General features: G+C 41.5%; 1 protein-coding gene across 2 annotated transcripts in view; it reads right to left on the reverse strand.

Annotated features, from left to right (window-relative positions):
- The window catches only part of PPM1H (protein phosphatase, Mg2+/Mn2+ dependent 1H), a 134452-nt gene that overhangs the window by 60651 nt on the left and 48756 nt on the right, over positions 1–25045 (reverse strand). For both annotated transcript variants that reach the window (XM_021385053.1, XM_021385054.1), the window contains exons 2-3: positions 14136–14298; positions 2357–2701 (exon numbers count right to left, since the gene is read on the reverse strand). In XM_021385053.1, the coding sequence (XP_021240728.1) occupies positions 2357–2701; positions 14136–14298 (508 nt within the window). The remainder of the gene's footprint in view (positions 1–2356; positions 2702–14135; positions 14299–25045) is intronic.

Below are 25045 nucleotides of genomic sequence, written 5' to 3' on the forward strand. Positions count from 1 at the left end.
AGGGGACAAAACCTGCATTAGATAAACCTGTCACGTTCAGTTGTTAATTAGAAAAGGTATCTTTATCTATCCAGCATTTTCACCAGGTTCAAAGGGCTCCCTTCAGTACTAGGTGTTTCAGGAAACAACATCGAGATGTCTGCCTATGTGCCCAGGAACATTAGCTTTCACCAAGTGCTAGGTAAAATGATACACTCTGCTGGTGTGAAACCCTTGAAGATTATGCAAGTTTTAACTGCGCTGAACTACCTCAACAATATCCATGATGTTCCAATAAAAAGCAGGAACTGACAAGCAACATGCTGTGGAGGAGGTCCAAAGGCTTCATTCAAAGAATGCTAGGAGTATAAGCTAGCAGGAAGTCATAGGGAGGCGGGATGAATCATTGCAGGCACAGATGAGACTCATGAGTGCTGATCTTATCAACTGCTCCCTCAGGCAGACATTTATGCAAAAGAATATAGTCTTGTCCCTAAACCACTTACAAACACAAGACACCACCTAAAGTTTAAGGTAGATATAATTATCTAATGCTTTTCTTAATCTCACTTTTTTTATTATACTTCCTTTTAAAGTAAAAGATAATGCCAGGAATGTATTGCATTATGATAGCCATACTTACAGTCATTTATATAGCCAAGTAAAAGGAATTAATTAATTATTCTGATCTGTAGAGTATAGTCAGAGACACAGGGAGGGAAACAAGGTATTCTCCATAGTTTGGAAAAAAAGGGAGGACAGATTACTACAATCCGTGTCCGGAATACCCAGGCATCACATCTGCAGTAAGTTATCCAGGGTTTCTACATTTCTACTGTATTACAGCTTTTCTACTGCTCTAACAAATAAGCTTTCAGAAAAATCCCCAGCCAAATGCTAGGGTATGGCGGACAGGCAGTATCATCTCTTTCCTCCTTCAACAGAAGAGGGAACAAGTTAGTTCTTCCTTTCTGAAGGAGGCGAGCTAAAGTGACAGGAGGTTTTCACACGTCCTCTTTCCTTTCAGCTAGCAGAAAACTCAGCCCACTAGCTGCAGTGCATTAATTTGCTCTCATGTCCCACACTGACTGATGCTTAAAGCATGGCTGTAGAGTTACTCATGGGCAACTCAGTTTGTGAGTATGTTTGCCTGCACATCCTTGGGAAGAAAGGGCAATGCTGCAAGATAATTGCTATTCTGAATTCAAAGTAAAACATCACTTTGTTATAAAAACTGCAGTCTCTAATTAGATGCACGTACTAAACAAAATTCACATATATCAGGAAAAGCTATGATTGAATCCTGCCTTTGTACTTCTTTTCAGGCAACAAATAAAACCTCTGGGAAATGTTCATTAGTTCAAAAACCTTCTGCTCAAAAAAGAGGCTTATAAAAGAAAGGAGAGAGAAAAGACATCTCTCAAGACCCGATCCCAGATGTACTTGCTGACAGACCAAGCACCTCTGCTCTGCCTGACTAGAATTATTTTTAAGACGGAGGAGAACTGAATGGGGAAGTGCAGAGCAACTGTATCAATTATAAAAGCTCAAAGAGAAAACAGCTTCCCATAGGGAAATTTGAGAATATTCTGTTTCCACAGGACCGTGATTTTTTCCCAGATGTTCTTCCTGTACACAAGCCAAGTGGGTGGCAGGAACATCCTTCATGTCCCACTCACCCACTCCCAATCAACCTCACTCAAGAGTTGTACACACTCTCCACAGACACTGTCTTATGAAGCACCCCACTGCTAACAAGAACTGCAGGTCTTCAGGTCAAGGAAGCTAGCTCTCATCCACATCCTTTATGTGATTTTATGACCTTTTTTTTTTTTTTTTTTTTTTTTGTATCTGTAGGCAATATGAAGTGGGCAACATCTGCAGATCAAGGGATGCTGAGGTGCCTTTGCTGCTGCTCTCATAGGGCAAGGAGGCTTCCTAAGGCACATATCTGTATATGTAGCCTGATAACAGCCAAAGTTGAAATCTGCTACTGTGAAGCAACACCGATTTTTAATCTTAAAGAGAAAGAAAAAGAAAGGAGAGGAAAGAATGAACAAGTTTCTAAGAGTCCTTCTAGCAGAGGAAAGTGCAAATAATGTGGTCATGGCACTACCTGGGACTTAGGATGCCACTCCTGTATGAGAGCTAGTGAGCCTGGCAGCAGCTTTCACAGACCAAAGAGCAGTTCCCTGCCTCACACAGACACAATAGGTAAGCTGTAGAGGCTCTTAAACACTATCTGTGTACGGGCAGAATTATTTAAGCAGGGGAAAAAAAAAGCGGAAAAAATATATCCCTTATTGTTTATTTTTCCCAGGCCATGAGACTGATGGACGTATGAAACGTGGACTTCAGAACCTAAAGATATACATACCATTTCCTTGAATGCACTTTCTATAGCCCCAATGACCAGGCACTCATGTGGGATCTTCTTCTCGGTGAAGAAGCGTGTTGGAGGGGTGCTGGGTGAGCCCGGGGCCCCCACGCCACCCCGCAGGGAGGCTGCCCGTGTCAGCGTCCTGCTGTTGGTGGCCGGGTTGTCAGGTTCCTCTCCCAGGCAGGTGGGCGGGAGGACAGCCGTGTTCCTCAGAATGTCCACAATCTCCTGCAGCTGCTCCAGGATGTGGTGCTGCAGCAGTTTGGAAGCGACCACAGCCGCCCCTGACCCAGCATGTCCATCAAACAGGGACCAGTAGTACAGGTTGATCCCATCAGTGTCCTGGGGAGAGAGGGGGGAAAGAAAGGAAAAGAGAAGAGACTGTCACACAGTCATGCAACCACAAGTGAGGTGAAGGAGCAGCCAGTGGCTTGTTAGCAGCAGGTAAAGCACAGGTAACTCTCCTAGAGGTAACCTTCCTACTGAAATGGAGAAACATCCAACATGTTAGTACAATCCTAGTAGAAAATAGATGTGTACTTTTGCCTATTTTTTTAAATACTCTAACCCAAAAACCTAACAAAAGGATGAACTTGCGGTATTCTTTTCCACCTCACATTCATCACAGAACGCCCTGACCAAGCAAAGCTACCTCTGTGATACTGACTTCATCTCCTAATGACTGTGTAGAGGAGAAGTATTTGAGAGTCACATCATTGATACGCAATGGACCTACCACTACAGAGAGGAAAGCTACGCAAGACGGCACCTGGTACTCCTGCTGTGACAGATCCTTTTCTCACTGGGCATTAGACCAAGGACCTAGCTAGTACCAAGGTGCAGTCCCTACCTCCACGACAGGCAGGTAAGGCCCACCATGCTGACGGATGGGACAGCTCAGACTTTTTGTGCCTGTGCCAGCCTGGAAACCAGTACAGAGGTCTTCAAGGAAGGCAGACAAAGTGGGTCCAGCCACATTCCACTCATGCTAGCCCTACACATTCACTGCCTAAATATTCCCAGTCTTCTGACAAGCTTCTTGTATAGTACTGGAGTTACATACCCCTTGATCACAACAGCAAATGTTTCAGTACGGCTCTCAGCATCATAGCATCTCACATGGAATCATAGAATCATGGCTGTCTACTCAGACTTCTTTTGACGGGGTAAGTCAGCTCTACTCTTCTGATTTGAGCAGAAACCATGCTCTTGTAGTGGTGTCCGCTATCACTAAGACAGGACCCATCAGCCCACATCAGGAGGTAGACCAAATTTTGGGCAGAACAAGCTCAGACCTGCCTGAAAAAATATTAAGGAGCTACACCTGAGATAACCTCAAGTCTTCTGGCAAATTCATCAAGACATTTTTAGCAAAACATTCAAGGAGTAACAATATCTGTCTTTGCATGATGACATATTTGATAGCAGGATCGGGAAATGATATTTCCAGTCTCATTTGCCCCGTTTCTTCTTAACCCTGCATCTTCCCTCAGCTTTGCTGAAATAACTGTTTGTGGGGATGCTCTGCAAGTCAGACAGGAGTAGATTAATACAGACACAGAAATAGGTGATTTTGCAAGGAACTGGAATCAGGCAATACTACTGCAAAACACCAAATACTATGAAAGCATAACCTCTATCTCACAACAGTCTTAAAACAACTTAAAAAAAAAAAAAAGGTATCTGGATATTTTATTGTCTGTGGTTTAATTTAGGATTGCAGACAACATAGCAATTGCTTCACAACTACAATACTTATTTCTCTCATTCACCTGATAACTGCTCCCGCATATGAGAGATCAGCATACAGTCCAGACACGACCTGAATCCCATCACTACGTTTGTCCATAGCACTGATTATTTAAAATTTGCTCACAGGGCTGTGAACTGCAGCTTCTTTTACTTTCTGGTGTTCCAGCTGTTCCACAAAGGTGCTGACCACTGGCAGCAGGACAGAGAAAACAGATCAGAGTAGGAACACCATGAACTATCATTCACAAATCCAAAAGAAATTATTCATTGCTGCCCTAAGCTACAAAATCCAAAACCTAACGCAAAGTGTCTCTTTTGGCAGCATGTATGTAAACCGTTGCTACAAGTTCATGCTGTTCAAAGTGCAAAGGGTTCATTGCTGAAAAAATATTATTACTTAAAACTTTCTTTGAAATGCATATTCTAGAGTCTTGATTATAAAAAATTACCTTTTTTTTTCCTTATGCCATAGACATAGACAGCATGTAGTGAAGTTCAAACAAATTCTTAACCATTTCATTAAGAATACAGTCACCTATACAGTGGAGTTTCTCCAAGCCCAAATTTTATTAAGAATAGAAATTCAGCAGTCTAACTTGTGCATTCTTCATTTCATTACCTAAATGCAGAGAAATGGGAGGATTGTCCTGAAGTATTGGATTACTCACCACAGTAAGTATCATATAGTGGTAGGGGAAAACAAAAACAAAAAAATACCCTACTGTTCTGAATGCATCTCCTCATCCAGTCCCACTCCATTCGCCCAGTCTGGTACGTTCACCAAAAACCTGCTGTGAATTTTTATTCCTGAGGGCATGACTGGCAGTTGTGTCAGCTCGCTCTTGGCTCAGAATTGCTCCAAATTCACACTACAGTTGGTTGTAAAGTTCTGCTTAAACCATTTTTAACAGGTAACAGGATTACTCACCAAAAAATCTGTTTGCAAAAATAGTTTGCTTTTCATGCAAAGTGTGAATTAGTTTGCCAACAGAAACTAGCATCCCAAACTGGAAGTGCTTTAACTAAAAACTGAAATCATTTATTTAAAGCAGCAATACTGCCTCCTGGGAGTAGATGATCAAGTTACTTCTGCTTCCATTCTCTTAGGTTTTCCATTCTCTTAGGTTTTTTCACCTCCCTCATGATACACCATGGATAGATAATGCTTCCAGAGCTTCTGTCTTTGTGCCATTTCTAAGGTGTAACTCCTTTGCGGATACGCTGCCATTATTGGCAAGGGTGGAAGAGGCAGCATAAAAGCACTGTATCTCAAACTGAAAAAGAAATACTTTTCCTTCCACCTAGAGGATTTTGAATTTTGATAGGGTCTCCAGTCACTCTTTCTTTTTTTAAACCATAAATCTACAATTTAGAACTATTAGCTAAATAAATAAATAGATTTTCCAAGGCAATCTCCCCAAAGTTTTATTAGAGCTTTTCAGAAAACAAAGCAGAGCAGTTATTGCAATTCACTCTTTACTGACACAACAGTCATCTAGATTAGCGTTAGCAAAGAGGTGTTCATACCAAGCTAATCTTGATCCCATTCCTGTTCAGCTTCATCCCACCGGCCAGCTTTTTCCTTCTGACTGCAGCCACCTCACTTGGTGTGCAAAGTTTCTGACTGTGCTGTCTCCACTCAGCACACAGAAAATGCCCATTATGAAGGCAAAGCTGCCTCATCACCTGATTCAAGAGCAGAACAAAAGGCTCTGTCTCTGGAAAAAACTAGTCAGACCCAATGCAGCTCTTCATTCCTCTACACAGTGTCTTCTTGAAGAAGGATACCCTCAAGGTATAAAGTAGAAAATGTCCAAACACCAGGACAGATGGGAAATATACTGTCTTCCACTCACCTGCTCATGCCTTAAGACCTTTGTGCCTTGGTCTTCTGCACAACATTTTGTCATCCTTCACATAGGTTTACATGAATCAGGGAGTGCAAGCCGGGAGCTCCCTTACCTCACTAGTCTTACCCCTGCATTACAGTGAAGGTGATAGAAGAATATAGACAATAACAACTGAAATACTCCACTCCTGAGACAACCTTTTGAGCTCTGCTCCAGTGAAATCCCTCGTCTTCTTCAGAGGAGAGAAAGTTTTAAGTTTCCTTCCTCTCACCTGCAGCTGTGCTGACCCTACTGTTGTAGCCCAGAGTGTGTGGGAGAGATGTGGTTCTCCAGTACTTACTGGATAATTTCTAAACTGGACAAGCCTCACATCGGCTTAGTAGTAAAATAAAGCGTCAGAGATCATGAAGTTGTAAACAGGTTAGAACAATAGCCTATGACAAACAGTGAAATGGAAGCACTGTTACTTGTTTCCTCTAAGACACCGAGAAGCATTCAGTAGTACAGAAAAGCTCACATGAGCCCAACCTTCATTCTCAGTCTGTCATTGACAGGAACATGGCATGAACATGTCAACTCTGGTGGTTCCTGCAAAGTTCACCTATCTTCTTGTCCTTTTTCGGACCAGAAACTCTAAAACAAGTTGATGTTGACCTCCAAGACAGTTATCAGTGGAGGGAAAAAAGAAAAAAAAAACACCTGCATTTTCACACCGTTTTCGTCTCATTCTGAAGTGGACTTATTTTTCCCTATCAACTGCAGAAATAGCCTCGATAACCAAGGGGTCTGTATTATATGCATATAAACTTATGGGAGATGACTAACACAACACTTCTCTTACACACACCTTCAATGTGAGATAGAATCATAGAAAGATTTGGGTTGGAAGGGACCCTAACGATCATCTAGTTCCAACCTCCCTGCCATGGGCAAGAACACATTCCACTAGGTCAGGCTGCCCAGGGCCCCATCCAAGCACCCGGTCTTGAATGCCAGCAGGGATGGGGCATCCACAGCTTCTCTGGGCAGCCTGTGCCAGCACCTCACCACTCTCATACATCTAACCTACCTTCTTCCAGTTTGAAGCCATTACCCCTACTCCTATCACTACATTCCCTGATAAAGAGTCCCTCTCCAGCTTTCCTGCAGGTCCCCTTTTGGTACTGGAAGGTCTCAATGAGCTCTCTCCAGCCTTCCTTCTTCAAGCTGAACGAGCCCAGCTCCCTCAGTCTGTCTCCATAGGAGAGGTGCCGCAGCCCTCTGATCATCCTCATGGCCCTCCTCTGGATCTGATCCAACAGGTCCATGTCCTTCTTATGTTGGGGACCCTAGGGCTGAACACAGGACTCCAGGTGGGGCCACAAAAAGACAGAGCAAAAGAGGACTATCACCTCCCTCACCCTGCTGGCCACCCCTCTTTTGATACAGTCCAGAGTATGGTTGGCTTTCTGGGCTGCACGTGAATAATCTCATGCTCTCCTCAGGCACAAGGCAAAAAAAGCCTAATTAGAAGAAGCTGTAATACTCTTTATCAGGTTGTGAAAAAGACCAGTATCTGCTTAAAAAATTTAAGGAATAATGTCCATCAAAATTTGAATCGGTTTGAATGCATTATACAGGGCTGCATATTCTTGAACATAAATTAAAGCCAGAGAACCAAAGCTGTTACCATAACAAACATTGTGCACCATCCCTGTTCCAGAAGTTAGTCTTCACAGAAGGACAAGTGAAACACATACAAACCAATGCAGAACTGACATTGAGGCCAAAAAAATCTAAGTAATCAGCATGTATTTTACTTACATTTATCAGAGAATCATAGAATTGTTCAGGTTGGAAAAGACCTTCAAGATCATCAAGTCCAACTGCAACCTAGCCATACTACCCTAACTATATCAACCCACCACTAAATCATGTCCCTGAGCAGATATAATAAATATAATACATATTACCTGTAAACTGCAGCAATTCAGGATGCTCTACTGCCTTAACTTCAGCTGGGATCTGCAGGCATTATTGTAACAAATGTTAGTCTCCACAAACTTATATGTATTTCTGTGAAGCCTGATTAACTTCTGAACTAGTCAAGAGAACAACCATGATTAACATATCAGTTGTCTAAATAAAGAAGCAGAAATAAAACTCCTTTTCCCCCACCCTGAAAATAAAAGCAGCTCCTTTGTTTGAAAAGATTGAATTCTCCAAAACCCATACCAATTTGATAAGAATTAAATATGTGGTGCAAATAAGGCAGAAACTCAGAATGAATAAGGGCTAGCAGTTAAGTCAAAAGGTACAAGAAGATCCTTGTTTTTCTCCCATAGCCGAGATGCCCTCTGTAACCACCACACTATTACTTATCTTGGCATGCATATGCAAAGCTGTTCTCCGTCTATCACGTTTGAGAAGCTTGAAACTTCTTTCCAGCATGAAGATATTTACCATACTTCAAACTCTGATACATTGATTTTTACTAACTCTGGTGGCATTCTTTCTTTCAATTATGAATTGCTATTCATAACTGAAAGTGGACAGAGCCCTCAATTGGGAATATGATCAGTTAACGCATCCTGATCTAGTTTAAGTTTTCTTTCAAAACAGTCAGATTCAACATTCTGAATAGCTATCGAATACATCAAGAGAAAACAGATCCTTCACCGCATTGACCCTCCAATTCATTTCCCATATGCACTAGGAAATTTAATAAGCCTCAGACTCCTCAACTGCTGACTTTGCATTCAGGAAGGCTCAAGAGTCTCCTGGGTTTTGTAATTGTAAAACATAATTAAGACATGCAAAGTTTTGGGTCAAGTAATGGATGAGAAATCACAACAGAAAATGCATATGTATAAATAATTGGAGCTTGAATATAGAAAAAACAGGGCAGTGCTAGTCATAAATAGCAATCAATTTCAGACAATTTCCAGAATCCACTCAACTACTATCGTACCAAATATGAACTACACATAGAAAAGGCGTTAGAGCAAGTACTGGGTTCTAATACGATCTGAACTGTGCAAGCAATTGCCATCCTGTCCTCAGATAAAAGCCTCCTGTGGAACCAACAATGTGTTCAGCTGCATACAGCAGATAATCAGCCTCCTGTAGTACAAAACAAATACTCCTTCCCATCTCTGTGACACGAAGAAAACTGCAGAACTATTAATTATGTATCTCTACGGTACAATGACAATTAATAATGCATGACATTGCATGACATTAAGTCCTGCCACCTAACCTTCACTATGACAATCCCCTGGTGTATGACTGGCATTCCACTCACTGATGGCCTTCAGTGTTCACCATCATGGTACCCTTCAGTTAGAGGCCACTTCAGCTGTGTGGGCAGGCACTGCCGACATGAAGGCAGGAGGCTTAAAGAGTCCCACAGGACCACCTGCCTGCAGCTCATGTGGCAGTGGGAGGGAAATGTGCTGAGAGTGGGAAGGAGCATGGGTCATGCATCACTTCTGCGAAACATCACTCCCCAAGCACAACTGTGGTGAGGCAAAGCCTGGCTGTAGTGGTTTCACTCCAATGCACAGCTAAACTCCACCACAAGCGAAAGAGAGCTCTCATTTCCCTTCCTCAAAGGAAGAGGGGGAGAAAAAAATATGATGAAAAAGGGCTTAAGGATTGAGATAAGGACAGGGGGATCACTTACCAACTACTGTCTCTGGCAAAACAGATTCAGCATAAGGGAGATTAATGTAATTTATCACCAATAATAACAGTCTAGATCAGTGAGAAACTGAAGTTAAACTAAAAACACCTTCCCACACCATTCACCCTCTTCTACCTACTCCCCTCAAGCAGAGCAGGGGAATGGGGGCTATAGTCAGCCCATAACCCTTGTCTCTGGTGCTCCTCCATGGTCATTCTGCCCCTGCTCCATGTGGGTTCCTCCCACCGGATGTCATCCTTCCCAAACCAATCCTGAGTGGGTTTCCCACAGGCTGCAGCTCTCCAAGCACTGCTGTAACATGGGCCCATACCACAGGGCCCACCATTCAGGTGGTCCAGCACTGTCCCCATGTCCAGCAGCTCCCCTGGCCCTTGTGCCCCACCATGAGCTCCTTTTCATATGCTGCAGCTCCGGCCCAGGGCTGCTCCTGCGGGGGCTCTCCATGGGCTGCAGCCTTCTGGCCTCATCCACTGCTGCAGCATGGGCTCTTCCACAGTTGCATGTGGAGATCTGCTCCATGCGGTGCCCACCGGCTGCAGGGGGACAGCTTGCTCCACCATGGGCCTCCCCTTATAGGGGAGATTTAGACTGGATATAAGAAAAAGGTTTTTTAAAATAAGGGTGGTGAGGAAGTGGAATGGGTTGCCCAGAGATGTGGTGGATGTCCTGGCCCTGGAGACATTCAAAGACAGGTTGGATGGGGCTCTGAGCAACCTGACCTAGCTGCATGCGTCCCTATTCATTACAAGGCACTAGATGGCCTTTCAGGGTCCCTTCCAACTCAAACAATTCTATGATTCTATGATTCTCCTGGGCTGCAGGAACCTTCTGCTACGTGCCTGGAGCACCTTCCGCCCTCCTTCTGCACTGACCTTGATGCCTGCAGGGATGTTCCTCCTCTCACATGTTCCCTCTCCTCTCTCCCAGCTGCTGCTGCACAGCACTTTTTCCCTTTCTTAAATCTGCTCTCCCAGAGCACACCCAGTGTTGCTCATGGTTCAGCTCTACTCAGTAGCACGTCCGTTTTGGAGCAGTGGTAGCTGGCTCTGATCTGACACAGGACTTAGCTGAGCTGCTAGGCTCAGCTCACCTCTGCAGCCACCCTATTAACAAAACCTTGCCACATAAGCTCAATACACCAGCACGGCTTTGCACTGCTCCCTTGAGCTGCACTGCCAAGTGCAAGTCTGCAATAATGGAGTCAGCGTGAAATAATACTAATCACACAACCTCAGATGCAGCTGCCATCTCAGTTTCATACACTTCTCAAAAACCACGGCAAAATAAATATGGCATAAGGCCTTTTCAAAGATTCAGTGGAAAAAGGTGAAATCTAAGGAAGATGAAACATAATGAGTGAAATGAGGAGACGCTAAGTTTCAGATTGCATTTTCCTTGTGCACAATGCTTTAAAAAAACTATACAAAAACTGAAGAAATCTCTCTCTTTGGACAAATACTCAGTAAATAACTTCCTTCATCTCTTCTTCATCCAATATTTCTACAAAGTGCTTCAGTACTCAGAGATGATTTCAGAACGTGTGTTACAGTGGGGCGTGATGTCCCCAGGAGGCCTTTACAGAATTCATCCCTTGGCTTTCTTAACAAACACTTGCTGGGATGGTATTACACCATGCAATGGAGTGTCTCAAGGCTATATTTATACAGGGGGTTGGACTTGATCCCCAGAGGTCCTTTCTAACCCTTATGATTCTATATTTTTGATACAGATTTAACTCATTATATTTTGCACTGACTCAGTGCTAACTAGACATTTTTTTAAAAATATTTGTTTCCAATGCTAGCAATGCTATATAAGGGAAAAGTACAATATTCAACTTCAACATTAAAATACAAAAACAAAAAACACATGATAGAAATAACGTGTACTATTCCCCCCCCCGGCCCTTTTTAAGTATCTTCAAGCAGCAAAGATGTACAAATGAAAAAAATCCTACTAACTGCTAGTGTAAGACTGCCCTCTAGTAGAAAACTTTCTCCAGGAACATGCTGTCTGTTTGGGGAAAATATATAACAAGTTTAATTCACAAGCTGTGGTCTAATAACATAGTAGAACAGGTTTTACACATCTAAATAATGAATGCTATAGCACCTTCCAGGATCACATAAAAAACAAGTAAATTTGTTGATAAGAAGAGAAAAATGAGGTAATAAGTAGCATGGAAACAGTAGTATCTTGTATAGATCACCTGGCTTCTCAGTTCAAACATGTTCTCTTCTGGTCAAAATATGTTAGAGGAAAGTAAAGAAGATCTGAAATAAAAAGGTTTCTCTTAAGAAACCTGAAAGGAAGTGGCTGGTTTTTCCAAAAAATAAAAGATACAGAATCAAAGTAGCAAATACACTAAAAAAGAAGAAAAGAAATCAGGAAAGTCTGAGCTGTTTCGCACAACACAGCCTCATCTAATACCCAGTTGTCCCACTGACAGTTTAAATGATTAAAAAAAAAAACAAAAACAGCTTTCAAAAATACACAATCAGCTTACAGACCCTACCTCTATGGCACTGTAATAGTATGGTGACCACAGTGATATGTATCATCAAGGCTAATGAAGACATCTTTCTGACAATGAAGTTTTATGTTCCTGTATTTTTCATACAATCTAAACACACTTAGTACATAATGTTTGGAAAAGAGTTCCTTCTGAGGAAGATGATTAACTGTGCAGTAGGGTGTATACAATACAGTATGCCTTTTACTCTCCTGGGAAGCATCTGATAGTACTCAAAACTGAAAGTTAACTGGACGTGAGAAACATCATCATGAACCTTTCTGTGACCCATGCACGCTCCCAGAATATGAAAACAGAGGCAAATTCAGTATGGCTACACCCACCTGCACCACGGATGCAGAGGCACCTGATCTGTTTTTCCACAAGATAGGCCTAGAACTTAAATGCGGTGTCAGAGGAGAGTTAGCATCCCTACACAGTCCCAAAATGTGCCTACACAAGCTGGTGTCCGTTTCAGGGTCCTTGCAGTGTGCTGTGTGCATGACAGCAGTACCTTTGGTGTGAAACACACCTATCACATGGACTAAGCATGCCGTTGCTTATTTTTGTGTGTTTTATATACACATGCAAGTAATGTGGACAGATACTTGCTTCATTAAAAATAATCGGTGCATACAAAAATTAAGTACACTCACAGAACCAAGCACTTGTGGAAATCAACAGCAGACAGCTGCATGGTCTAACACAGACTTTTTTTTAAATAGACTATTAAAACAAATTCTGTTTTGCCTGGCTTGTGTGTATACAAAACTCCTTAATCTAAACAAGTACAAGGAACAATTCTTTATCCTGGAGAGTGTAAATATATACTTGAAAAAAATTATAGCAGTCTGAATTCAATGGGGATTATAAGCACATGGGAACTGGTACAGATGATTTTAAGAAAGATTTGAAAAACCAAAGGACAAGGCTATTTGCAAACCTGAGTCTGAACATGCTGTAGAAATAGGAAAGTATGAAGCAGAGCAGGGGGAGCCAGAGGTGAGGGAGAACATAAGAAGTACTTGGTCCTCAGGAGGTCAGTGACCCCTGCAGACATCAGGTGCACCAAGCTGTGGGGTTCTGGGAGACAGACTGAAGCATACCAGTAATCACAACCCAGTTTAAAAAAAACAAAAAGTTTTTAAAAAGTAGAAAAGAAGAAAAAATGGATGTATTTACAGTCCAGTGAAGGACTAGTTAGTACTTAGGCAGAACTGGTGTTCTCCTAGCAGCAGAGAGAATGTATGGCTATTCACATTGTTCATCATCAACACCCAGACAGGGCATTTTGAGAGGGGTAGATGTTTGAATTTAACACACAGTATAAAACGTTCCTGGAGCCTGAGCCCACGCTTAAAGAACAGATGAAATAATTAGTCAAGAAACAAAACAGATGAACAGAAGATGATTCTAACAGAGACCACATGACATACATCACTCTCCTCAAAGGGAGATACAGTCTGTGATCACTGAATTCAGGGTGCTGGGGGACCTTAACCTATCTACATAAACCAAGCTTGTGACAAACAGTACTGCTTCAGTAAGAAGAATTCAAAGGAAGAGTCCAACTTTTCATAAAATTGTGTGACTAAACAAACAGTGATGCTGTTATCCTTGCAGTGACCTTCACTGGATAACTTAAACACAGCCATTAATCTCACAGTTTTCTGAAGCAGTAAATTTCTCATGATTATGTTTTCAGAAATGAAAAGGAAAATACAAGGAGTACTCTCCGAATATTTAAACAAAAATGTCTTAGATGTAAATAGCATTTTTCAATGCAAGAAATAAAAATGAAATAGCGCTAAGAAAAATGCAGCTAAGCTAAGCATTCTGTATTTATGCAAAGGTAATTAATAGGATGTAACTGGGAATGCATGAAACATTTAGAGTTCTTCTTTCATTGTCAAAACATCACATCCTTTTATATTTCTTTCATACTTCTCTACTGATAAGATATTGAAGTCATCTTACCGAATTGTCTTTCAGCTGGAGACCTTCTCCGTTTGGGAGTGATGATCTCCGTTTTGAGTTCTTGTTTGGTGTAGAATTAGCGCCTCCAGTTTTCTTCTTGACAAAGAGGACTTCACAGCTGGCTTGATCTTCATTGTGTGTGCTCTTCCCAGCATTTATTACTCTAAGGGGGTGGGTGGAGGACCAAAAAAGAAAACAAAGGACATGTCCAAGTTAGCAAAGCACAGAAGCCTCCACCAATATCTCATACATGACTCAACAGATGTATAGAACCATAACCCAGAAGTATAAGAAATGCCAACTGAATTATAATGCTTGACTTTTGGACAAACATATGTAAACATGCAGATTTACATACTTGCTCGTTCTCATACACCTACACTTGGCATAACAAGCATTTCTCACAGAACTATGTGAATAAGAACCAATGGAATCACAAGCATGTTTACCCTTAAGCATGACACAATTTTCCGTAAAAAGAGTATTTGATGGTTATGTCTGATAACATTTATACCTTCTGCTGAAACATGAGATCCTCAGTTGCTTTTCTATAGCAATGCCTGCTATGGTAAATAATGAATCTGTTGGCGAAGGGTGTGTATTTTGTCAAGTTCTGAGTCTTGCACAAATAAAATATTGGCTCTAAACCTAAAAGTTGTTAGTGCTAAAGACACACAAAAAATGCAACTTCTGCTAGTCTGTTTAAAGGACAGATTTTGCTTTGTACTGTAAAAGGCAAGTTGCACCATAGCAACATGGAAAGATGCATTGTAGGATATCTTCAAAATCAAAACAAAAAAAACCCTTAAATCCTCACACCTCTGCCCCAGTTGCAACTTAGAGAGCAGCTGATTTGCACCAAGAGCTTCAGGCATGCAGATACAAGCGCAAGAGCTCAGTACAGCTCTGAGCAGCCAAGGATATACCAAGGCCTGCACCGCAGCTGCTCACCTCCATTCAATGGCATGAAGCTGAAGCCACCACCATTTTAGACCCCGAAACAGAAGTCTGTACTACCCAAGATACTGCTGTTACTACCACCTGTCTCCGAGCTGCTAAGTTTGAGCACATTTCCCACTTCTGCACAAGAATATCACCACAACCCAACTAACTTTGCAACAGTCGGCACCGTGCTCAGCAAGACACGCACTTCGGCAGTCCTGGCTTCACACAGGGAGAACCTGTGCAGGCTGGGACCAGCTCTTGTAACTCACACAAGCACGTCTTTGTCCACAGACGCTGCCTAACCGCTCCTTTTCACTGTGAGGCTTGAGGCCACAAGATATCTCTTGTTAGCAGCAGTGTTTCCAACACTGGATAAGCAATTTCATATCAGGTACAAAACGTCCTTTGAAACAACCACTGCCTCCCCAGAAAGCAAAACAGCTTGAAGGCATGTCATAATCCTGATGGCAAGTTCAAGACATACCTGATCTCTAATGTTTTGATTACAGTAAAATTTTACATAACAAAAAGCATTGACAGAGGCTGTTGGGAAGAAAAGAAAACAAAAACTGAAGGCAGGCCTGCAGGGGACTCAGCATCAGCCTGCCTCTTCTTGGGGAAATGTGATTCTGTGTCAGCCCTGCTTAAAGATAAAATATTCTTTTGATTTTTTAAGAGCAACATGACACTGTGACACGCAAATGAGTATTTCTTCCACTGAAGAGAAAAAAACATGCTCATACGCTCTATGTACATCCACTACAATTAACTACTTCCAGAAACTAAGTTTCATTGCCGTGCTGATGAACATCACACACTGCGGTCTGACAGGAGAAAAGCTCTACTTGCAGTGAGTATCTGTACGCATAATACCAGCAGTTGTTTAAAAATATTTCTTGTAAAGAAATGTCAACTGTGGATAAAGTCATTTTGTGAAACACGTACACAGCAGAGATTAAGGAGCATGTAGGTGCAAGGTGTCCATGAGTAGCTTAAGCACTCGCTCACTGCAGAGCCCAGCATTTGAACACCTGTAGATCAAATACTGATGCAATAAACTTCTACCTTGAAAACTTGACATACAGTCAGACAGAGAAATAAAAAAAAAACCCAAAGAATTTATATGAGCTGACGAACACTTTTTAGTTTGAAGGGCTTTCAGCACAATTAAAGTGTTGCAACAGCACAGCAAGCACAGTTTGATCACATCAGGAACTAACAAATACTCAGTTCAGTTGATTAGTCTCCTTGCTGATGTTGCTAGCTGTTTTCATTTCAATCTCATGGAAACAAAAAAGAAGACAAATAGAGACAAAAGCTGCTCCTTACAAAAACCACCACATTCCTTATTGCTTCCTGTTAGAGCTGTTCTGGTTTCTCCGCTTGGCGATGCTTCAGGGACTTGTAAAGTAGGAGATGCTCTGATGTTCAACAGCATGTTAAGTTACGCACAATATGGTCTCATTTTAGTAAGCTCCTACCAAGAAAATTTGTCAAGGTGCTGAATACATGAGAAAGGCTCTGAGAACACAGAGACCTGACAAGTCAGCCTGGCAGGCTGCTGCTGTGAAACACCTGGCAGCTGAACTGTGTGTCAAGAACGTCCTAGGAAAGGGTATGGCCAAAAGGAACTGGGAAGACTGAATACCAACAAGACAAGGAGGTTGGGCTGCCAGTATATTGCAGGGAGATATGAGGCTGTGAAAAACATGTTACCTCCCACAATTCCAGTTTTCCTTTCTCCATCAGAAAAAAAAAAATATTTTGAAAATCTTAGTGAAGACTCAAACTAATCACAGTGTCTAAAGAGCACTTATGGGCACTACAGGTAATGCAGGGTCTAGATGCCAAATGGCGCTCCTCTGTCCTCGCACCCCATCTCACACCCCAACTTCTGGGAAAGGGCTGCCTAGCACGGAAGCAGGTGACACCTTCTACTGAAATAGCTCTACGTCACTGCTGTCTTTTGAAGTCCTTTTCTCTGTGCAGCTTCTTAAATCCCTCCTCAAGGCGCTTCTTTCTACCAGCTTTCCAATGCTGTTTTTACTGTTGTCTTTGCTCCTTGCTCTCGCAGACTCATTTATCAAGACAAACCCCGCATCTAAATTGCTTATACAAATAACAAAGCAAAACTTTGATGCTTATACATCTTAAAGAAAAAAAACAAACCCTTAGTTAAACCTTGAAAAAATTTAATGGGAAACTTACCATCCCCCTCTGTCAGTAGAGGAAATGCCTCAACTTCCTAAGTTTTTCAGTTCCTTTTCATATTTATCTTTCTGTCCACTCCCCAAAATTACGTTATCTCCATTGAAGTGAACAAAATGAGATAAAGCATTTCCTTCTCACACTTAATAAAAGAAATACCCTGCCAAGAAAAACCTCTGATCATGCAGTTGTCCTCACTTTCATTATATCATGGACGCAGATAAGAAGAAAATGTTGGAGTGAAAGGGGAGGGGAAAAAAGATAGAGGCCTATAATTCTCTACCTTTTACTCAGACACATGTGTTCAAGGGATTTTTTTCCCTTCTCTCCTCATAACAGTTCCTCAAAGAACTGTTTGATGAGACCTGTTCATAAGCATCATCTCCTTTCCTCCTCCCCCACATTATTCATTTATGAGTTATCCAATCTTTTATGAAGTGCAATCCAAATAGCATACCTAATTTGGATCAGAAGATTAGAATATTGGCAGTCTCTGTGGTGTCAAACATGCATTACTCTGTAATAAATAGACAATCCTATGGTTTAGCCTATAGTACAGTAGTGCAAAAAGTACAGCGCATTTTGCAAACAGGAGCCTCGTGAAGCCTGCACACACAGTAAGGTGGTGGGATTTTATCACATTTACAGAGTGTTGTGGTTTAACCCGGCAGCAGCTCAGCACCACACACCCTTTTGCTCACCACTCCTCCCCACAAGTGGGATGAGGGAAAGAACTGGAAACAAAATAGAACTTGTGGGTTGAGATAAAATCTTCTTAGTAAGACAGAAAAGGAAAATGGAAACAAAAATGCAATGATAACAATATATATATATCCATCCATAATGCAATTACTCGCCACCTGCCCAGTGATGCCCAGCTAACAATACAACTGCCCACCAACCAGTGCCTCACTATCAATGCAACGTCTCACCACTCGCTGACTGCTACCCAAGCAGTAGCTGCCCCCTGGCCAACTCCCCTCAGCATGATGCTTTGTGGTTTGCAATAACCCTTCCCCTAATTCAGGCCAGCAGCCCTGGCTCTGCCCCATCCCCTGCTGCCACACCATAAAGGCAGTGGCTCTTCCCCTGCCAGCAGGCTGGCACCAGGTGTGCTCTCATCACTCAGCGACAAACAAACCATCAGTGTACTGTTAACATTTCTCAGCTGAAACCAGGACATGGAGGTACTTGTGTCAACCTTCACAGACACTTCAGTACTTTACAAACTAATCTCAGTCCTTAATTGAAAGCAAATCCTCCAGATATGAGCCAGCCAGTTTGACTGGCTCACAATTAGCATTCTGCCAGTATCTCACGAGACACCAAATGCCATCTAACTGAACAAAGATGTAGATCACAATGTGCTTCTATTCTTCATTCATTCAGCAGGGCTCCAAATCCTCTTGCCAATGTCATTGATCACAAAAAATCCTAAAATTATCTTAAAAGAACAAGAGCAGGCCAGTCGAACAAACTCAAAATAATTTTCTGTAACTGGTTCCTGACATAAAAAAAACAACATACAAATGTCAAGTCTCCTGAAGTATTCCCATTCAGCACTCTATTTTTCAAGTTGATATCAGTAAGTTTACTTTCTGGAATATCTTTGGCTGTTTTACTCCTGTCTAAACCATACTTGTTAAGAATGCATTAAGTTGTATTTGCTCTAGCAAAAGTCCCAAGCCATACTGCAGGAGTGTTTTACTCTAGTCTAGTTGTCAAACTCTAGAAAAGTAAGTAGTCCACATACTTTGTTTTTGTAATCTCAGAAGTCTGGCAAGGTTTTTTATGCCACATACCTTGACAAAAGTTACTGGAAAGGTGAAGAGTTAGCAGAAATGCTAACTGATGCATAGCTACAGCAATGCGCACAAAAATGCTTTTTGAAATTTAAAAGCTATTAGAACTCCAAGATCTGTTCTTGTACCAGGATAAACATGGGAACTGGCTGCACAGATGCTCTAGAACTGCCTCTGCTCAGAAATAAAATCCACAGCTGGGGACCTGATGATTTAGCAATGTGCATTTCTCACTGAGGAGGTGGCTTCAGCAGGTAGGGAGCTGAAAGCAGAAGAGATCAAGTGGAAAGGACGTAAAACCAGTCTTCAAGGGTCCAAACACTTCTGATAAAGCAACAGAAATTTAAGCTTTCAACAAAACTCAGAAGAAATCTGCCCATCTTGTAACACACCATCCTGTCCCCCACAAGCCTCCAGAACCTGATAAGAGCTCCAGCCTCCTTCCTCATTGCAGCTGGGGACTCACTTCATGCTGTCACCATCAGCGTGACAACAGCTTGCATCCAACCTAACCAATGGTACAGAGATAACACAGATTAATTAATACTGTACCTGTAAATAGCAGACAATGTTCCCACAGTTTTGCTGTATAATTTCAACCATTGTCATTCCACCAGAATGAGGATTTTTGAAGATATCATAAAAGAACACATTTTCATAACCATATTGCTGTCTTTTCTCTTCTCCACTCTCCAACTCCACCCTCCTTCTCCTCCCCCCTCCCTCCCTTCTCCTCGCCTCTAGTGAATTAGCATTCGAGTGGATGCCACTGCCTTGTTCTGTGATATCTCATTTATAGTCTTAGATTTCCAGGTAGGTGGCTGTTTCTCCCCCTTCACCCACACAAGATTTATTTCTGCACTGGGAATTGGCTTGAAAGAGATTTCATCCTATCTGTTTGAATTCTCCCACAGATGAAAGGAAGCTTTTGAAACAGACTAAACAATTTCATTCATTCATTACTGTAACTGAGATATTGCTCACATCAAAAACAAAATACCCTCTAGTACTGCCTGCTATGGGCAGAAATTGAAGCCATTCCTGAATAATTTCTCTGAATCCATTGGGCTGTTTAAAATCTTCATTTCCTTAAATAAGTTGAAAGTGAATGTTGAGCCGAAAAAGATAAGTCTTGTGTGAAAATATGGTTTCTCATGTCAGTAATCATACTGGTATACAGGGCCAACTCCTCTTTATGACCTAGCTAGAAGCTATTACATCTGCCAAGCCAATCTGGACTAAATATGGGATTAAAATAGGCATGACCCCAAAGTGGAATATGATTTAAAATTAAAATACATTAAAGAAGTCAAAAACAATGCCAATAAAGTTTGAAAATTTCCAAAAACAACTTTGGTGTGAATGAGCACAAACTAGTAATGCACTAGCGGCACACCATCCAGTTACACTTTCCATAAAACTCAAAATACAAAGCAACTGCAAGCAACAAGGCAGTATTAGCTCTTAGTGATGGAACAAGATCCATGATCACTAAGCAAAAAGTGATGAGCAGCAGCTCTGTCAGTGATTAGGATGCAGGTAACTACGGGCATAAAGCAACAGAGAGGGAGCCTACAGCAGATGCTGAGCCAGTCTGGCAGGACACAAATGTGGTTAAGAGTGATCTCACTTCAGGGCTGAGGAATCTCAGCCATGGCTGGAAATATAAATGCCCGGTATTCCTTCCTCACTCCCTCTCTCCTGGCTAACGGCACTGGATAATAAGAGGCTGCTAAAGCAAAGATGAACTAGATGCTGCAACAGACCACTGCCATTTATTTCCTAGAAAGCATGCTGAAACTGATGGAAAAAAACTAAGAGACCTGGATGATAATGGGGACAAACTACATCACGTTGACCAGGGTCCTTCTAGCCCAATTTCCACTAACACATTGCATTGTACCTTTTACTTTTCCTCCTCAGTAGGTTAATTTTGAGAAATATGTATCTGAATGCATTTCCATGGTTCTTCCAAGAAAGAAGTTCTTCAAGTTCTTCACTAGTATTTCTTATCTGAATAACATATTCAGCCTTGTGAAGTTGGCCTACATGTGAGCATATCTGCACAAAAACCTGAAGACTTTCATGCATTAGTAGATTTTTTTTTGCTGCTATTTAGAAGGAAAAAAAATGCTCATCAGCTTTGGCTATTGTGACAAGTCAGAGCTTCACACTGAACAAGAAAACACTCAACAACAAAACACATGAAAAGGAACCTTTATATAGGAATATACTTCAGCACAGTTCATCAGTCTCAGAATTGCCCTTTGGCTCCTTTTTACCCATTAGGACTGACAGCTCTTGAAGCAGTGTCACAGAAGGGCTGAGACTGATGTGAGATGATACTGAGATCAAACAGTCCACCTTCTGCTCTAGCAGGGTCACCTAGAGCAAGATGCCCAGGACCATGCCAGCTGGGCTTCACATATCTCCACAGATGGAGTCTCTACTGCCTCTCAGGGAAATGTGCCACTGTTCAATCACCCTCACAGAAATAAAAAACCAAAGAAAAAAAAGTGTTTTTGGCTGTTGGCCATGAAGGGTGGTAAATCAGAGTTCACTGATAATCAACACTTGGCTTTTGGCTGCACACTGAGAATCATGTATGTGGATAGTGGTTTTCAGCTGTATTTTGATGAGAAACTCTTTGGCTCGGTATTCCAGCTCACATGCAAACGAAGAACCCCATTCTTCCCTTTCCTTTGCTCAAATGCAGGGGAATAGCAGCTACCCCCAGGTCTATTCCCACCAGCTGTACAAGACCTTACGCACATAAGACTGAGGATAAATTTGAACACAGCATCCTCTTCTAAGGGGTACACAGTAGAGATGTAAGCCTGATAGAAGAAAGGATGTTGGCATACAAGGTCTACTTGTCCCAATCCAGATACATGATAAATACACAACCACACTGGTTAAAACAATGCAGGGACAGCAGCCTGCCTCTAATCCCAACAAGGGGCCTCCAGGCCTCACAAATTCTCATTCTGCCTACAAGCTCACTACTGCTACTACTAAAACAACAGTTATCCCACAAACAAAACATGTAATCAAATAATCAATTTGAAATCAAAATATTTTGATTTTATTGTAAACTCATAAGTGAATATTTGCCCATGGCAAGTATGCTTGGAGAAAACAAAACGCCTTTTTTTTTTTTTGCAACTTTATTTCCCAGAGTTTTACTTTTGAAACCATAGCCAAAACAAATCCTTTCTTCCCAGTTAAGTGAAGTTAATGCCAATTATATGCAAATAAAGCTCTCCTTATATTTCTACTAAAGCAAGTTATACATTTAAAGTAAATCTGAAATCATTGGACTATGATGCTGTAGAGCACCATCTCAGCTCTTTCAGGGTTAAGAGAAATCATGATAAATGGTTTATGCAAAACTGTCCTAAGCTTCAAAAAAAAATTATCTTTCCTATTTAGCATGTGTGAAAGTTAACTGCAACAGTTTGGTGATGGCAGTACTAATCCCTTTTACACAGCTGTCAACTTAAATTAGCCCCAAGCTAATCTTGGCAAGTGTGACAGAAAGCGTACACATTTCCAGAGATAAGTACTAATGCTTTATTCACAATAACCCTCTACTAAAGCAGGTATTGTGAAGTCCTTATAACCTGAAAGATGTCAATTTGCTAATTTATTCTTAAAAAGATATTATAGCGAATTACGTACATATGCAAGCACAAAAATACAAGGCAAGAAAAAAAAAAGAGAACATAATGTACAGCTTCGTTACCAAGAATCCATAAGTAGGAAATGAACTCAAAGGCACTCTTATGTTGGTAATTTTAAGAATAGCTTGGAGAAGACGTATTCTGCTGCTGAAGATTTTACATCCATCAATTTTACTCTGGAGATCATTAAAGAGCAGATCTGCAGCAAGTAGTCAGATGAAAAACACAATACGATGATTTTTTGCCATAGAAGCATGCCTCAAAACTCAATCTTTTACATCTAGTATTAAAATTACTTTTCTAGACCTCATCTTTGAAGCCTTTAAAATATAAGCGAAATATAAGACAAAAATATCAGCAACCTGAACCTGAAAAGAGACTGCAGAACAATGGCAGCTACTTTAATTTTGATAGATTTTGATCATCTATCAAAACATTTCATAGTGTTCATTCACTCTGCTTGGGGAGTAACAGACAACTCCAAAATTAGCGTTCCTAACTTTAAGGTTAAAAAATAGTCAGTATTTAATGTGAAATGGGATTAGAAAATACTACAGTATTTTTATAAGTTTTCTTTTAATACACTCATACACACAGTGTTAAAGTTAGTAGCAATAAAAAGAAGAATCACAGCAGAATGTGGAATTTCTACCCAAGAGCAAGCATGCAGCAGTGAGCCAATAAGTGAATATATATGGCTTGGAGACATGGCTGTCCGTTCCAGCCCAATACACTCTAATTACCCAGAGGGGATGCATCCAGGCTCTGGAGTTGGCATGCCACCTATTACAATGGTATGCTATCACATTTCTTAAGGATGTGCTGTGACCTGTCCCCTCTGTGCCTCAAAGGGCACAGATGTGAGCTCCAGGTAGGAACCAGGGCCAAACCTCGGGGTAAGGTTCTCCTCCAGAATGCCCCTTCCCTTATGAGATACGGTAGCAGGATGAACAGATGTACCCCCAGCCAAGAGCAGCAGAGGTACAGGGAGGTTAAGGTCTTACAACAGGTACAAAGTCAACATCAGAACTAATATGTACTGTAACTTGTACATAGCCCTTCCTATTATTCCCAAGCCACGGGGAAATAAAAGTCTTGTCAAGATCTGTAAAAATATGTATCAGGAAATAATAAAATATTAGTGTGCCCCTGTACATTGCTACACCAAGGAACAACTTGTTTTCACAAATTATAATTACAGTTGCACAAACGTGAAAAATGCAGCGAGTGAAACTGGAAGTTCTAGAGGAATTTATTAACCTTCTGACAAGACTGCAAATAAACACTAAACAAAGGCATGAGAACTAAAAAGAAAACCCTGCAGAATGCAACAGTTAATTCCACGAGTTAGTAAGGGATCCAACTTATTAGGCAAAGGTGGAAAGGTGCTCTGTCACATACATCGCCTTTCTTAGCTTTCCTGGTGAAAGCAAACCTCCACATGCCAGTGTGCTGCCCTCAAGTACACCTGGGCAGCAAAAATTTTGTTTTTTAAAACCCAAATCAACATATTGCCACAGCAAAACTGGAGACAACACAGAGGCAGAAAAGGCTAACAATGAAAAAGAAATGGTGCATCACAACTTAGTGCTATCTAACCACATACACAAAACACCAATCTGTAGCTGCCTTTGGACAAAAAAAAATAAAATCAATCTGTTCTTCACACTTTGGAGACTAACTTTTGTCAGGAAGCAGCACAGGAATTCACAGGGTGAGGGGAAATGCTGCTGCTCAGACAGGTCTGCCTTCAGCTTCAAGAAGTCAAGCCCAGAGCATCTTCACCTCAGCACTTGCAGTTGCAGTGACTGTGCACCAAGCCAAGTCTTTTTAATCTTCTTAGGCGTCTACATGTGCCTACGGTCACCTCCATGTGATGGCTGCTACAAGCATGGTCCCCAGAGGTGAGATCTATTCAGATGTCCATGGTGCAGACAGCTAAGTCCGAGCTAATCACCCAGACTTTATTTATAAGTAAAGAGAAAGAGGACATCTGGGGGCATGATTCATCTGACCTATTTTAGTTGTTTACATTAGCACGAAGTGTCTGTTCCTCTTTGTGGACAATCAAGCAGAGCCTAGACACTCACACAGCAGGTTGTCAGCATGTGGTCACATCATTCCCACCTTACGTGCCTGAGGGGAGTGAGAACCGAGATGCCAACTTCTCTGTCAGTAAGTTTCCTTGCTGTTTGAAACGAATTTTCCTCAAAATGCATCTTCAGTATAGAAGCCCCTCGGTATGACTAATAATGCCACCTGGTGCAGAGAA

This window comes from Numida meleagris, chromosome 1 (assembly GCF_002078875.1).
Source record: "Numida meleagris isolate 19003 breed g44 Domestic line chromosome 1, NumMel1.0, whole genome shotgun sequence".
Lineage (NCBI taxonomy): Eukaryota > Metazoa > Chordata > Aves > Galliformes > Numididae > Numida > Numida meleagris.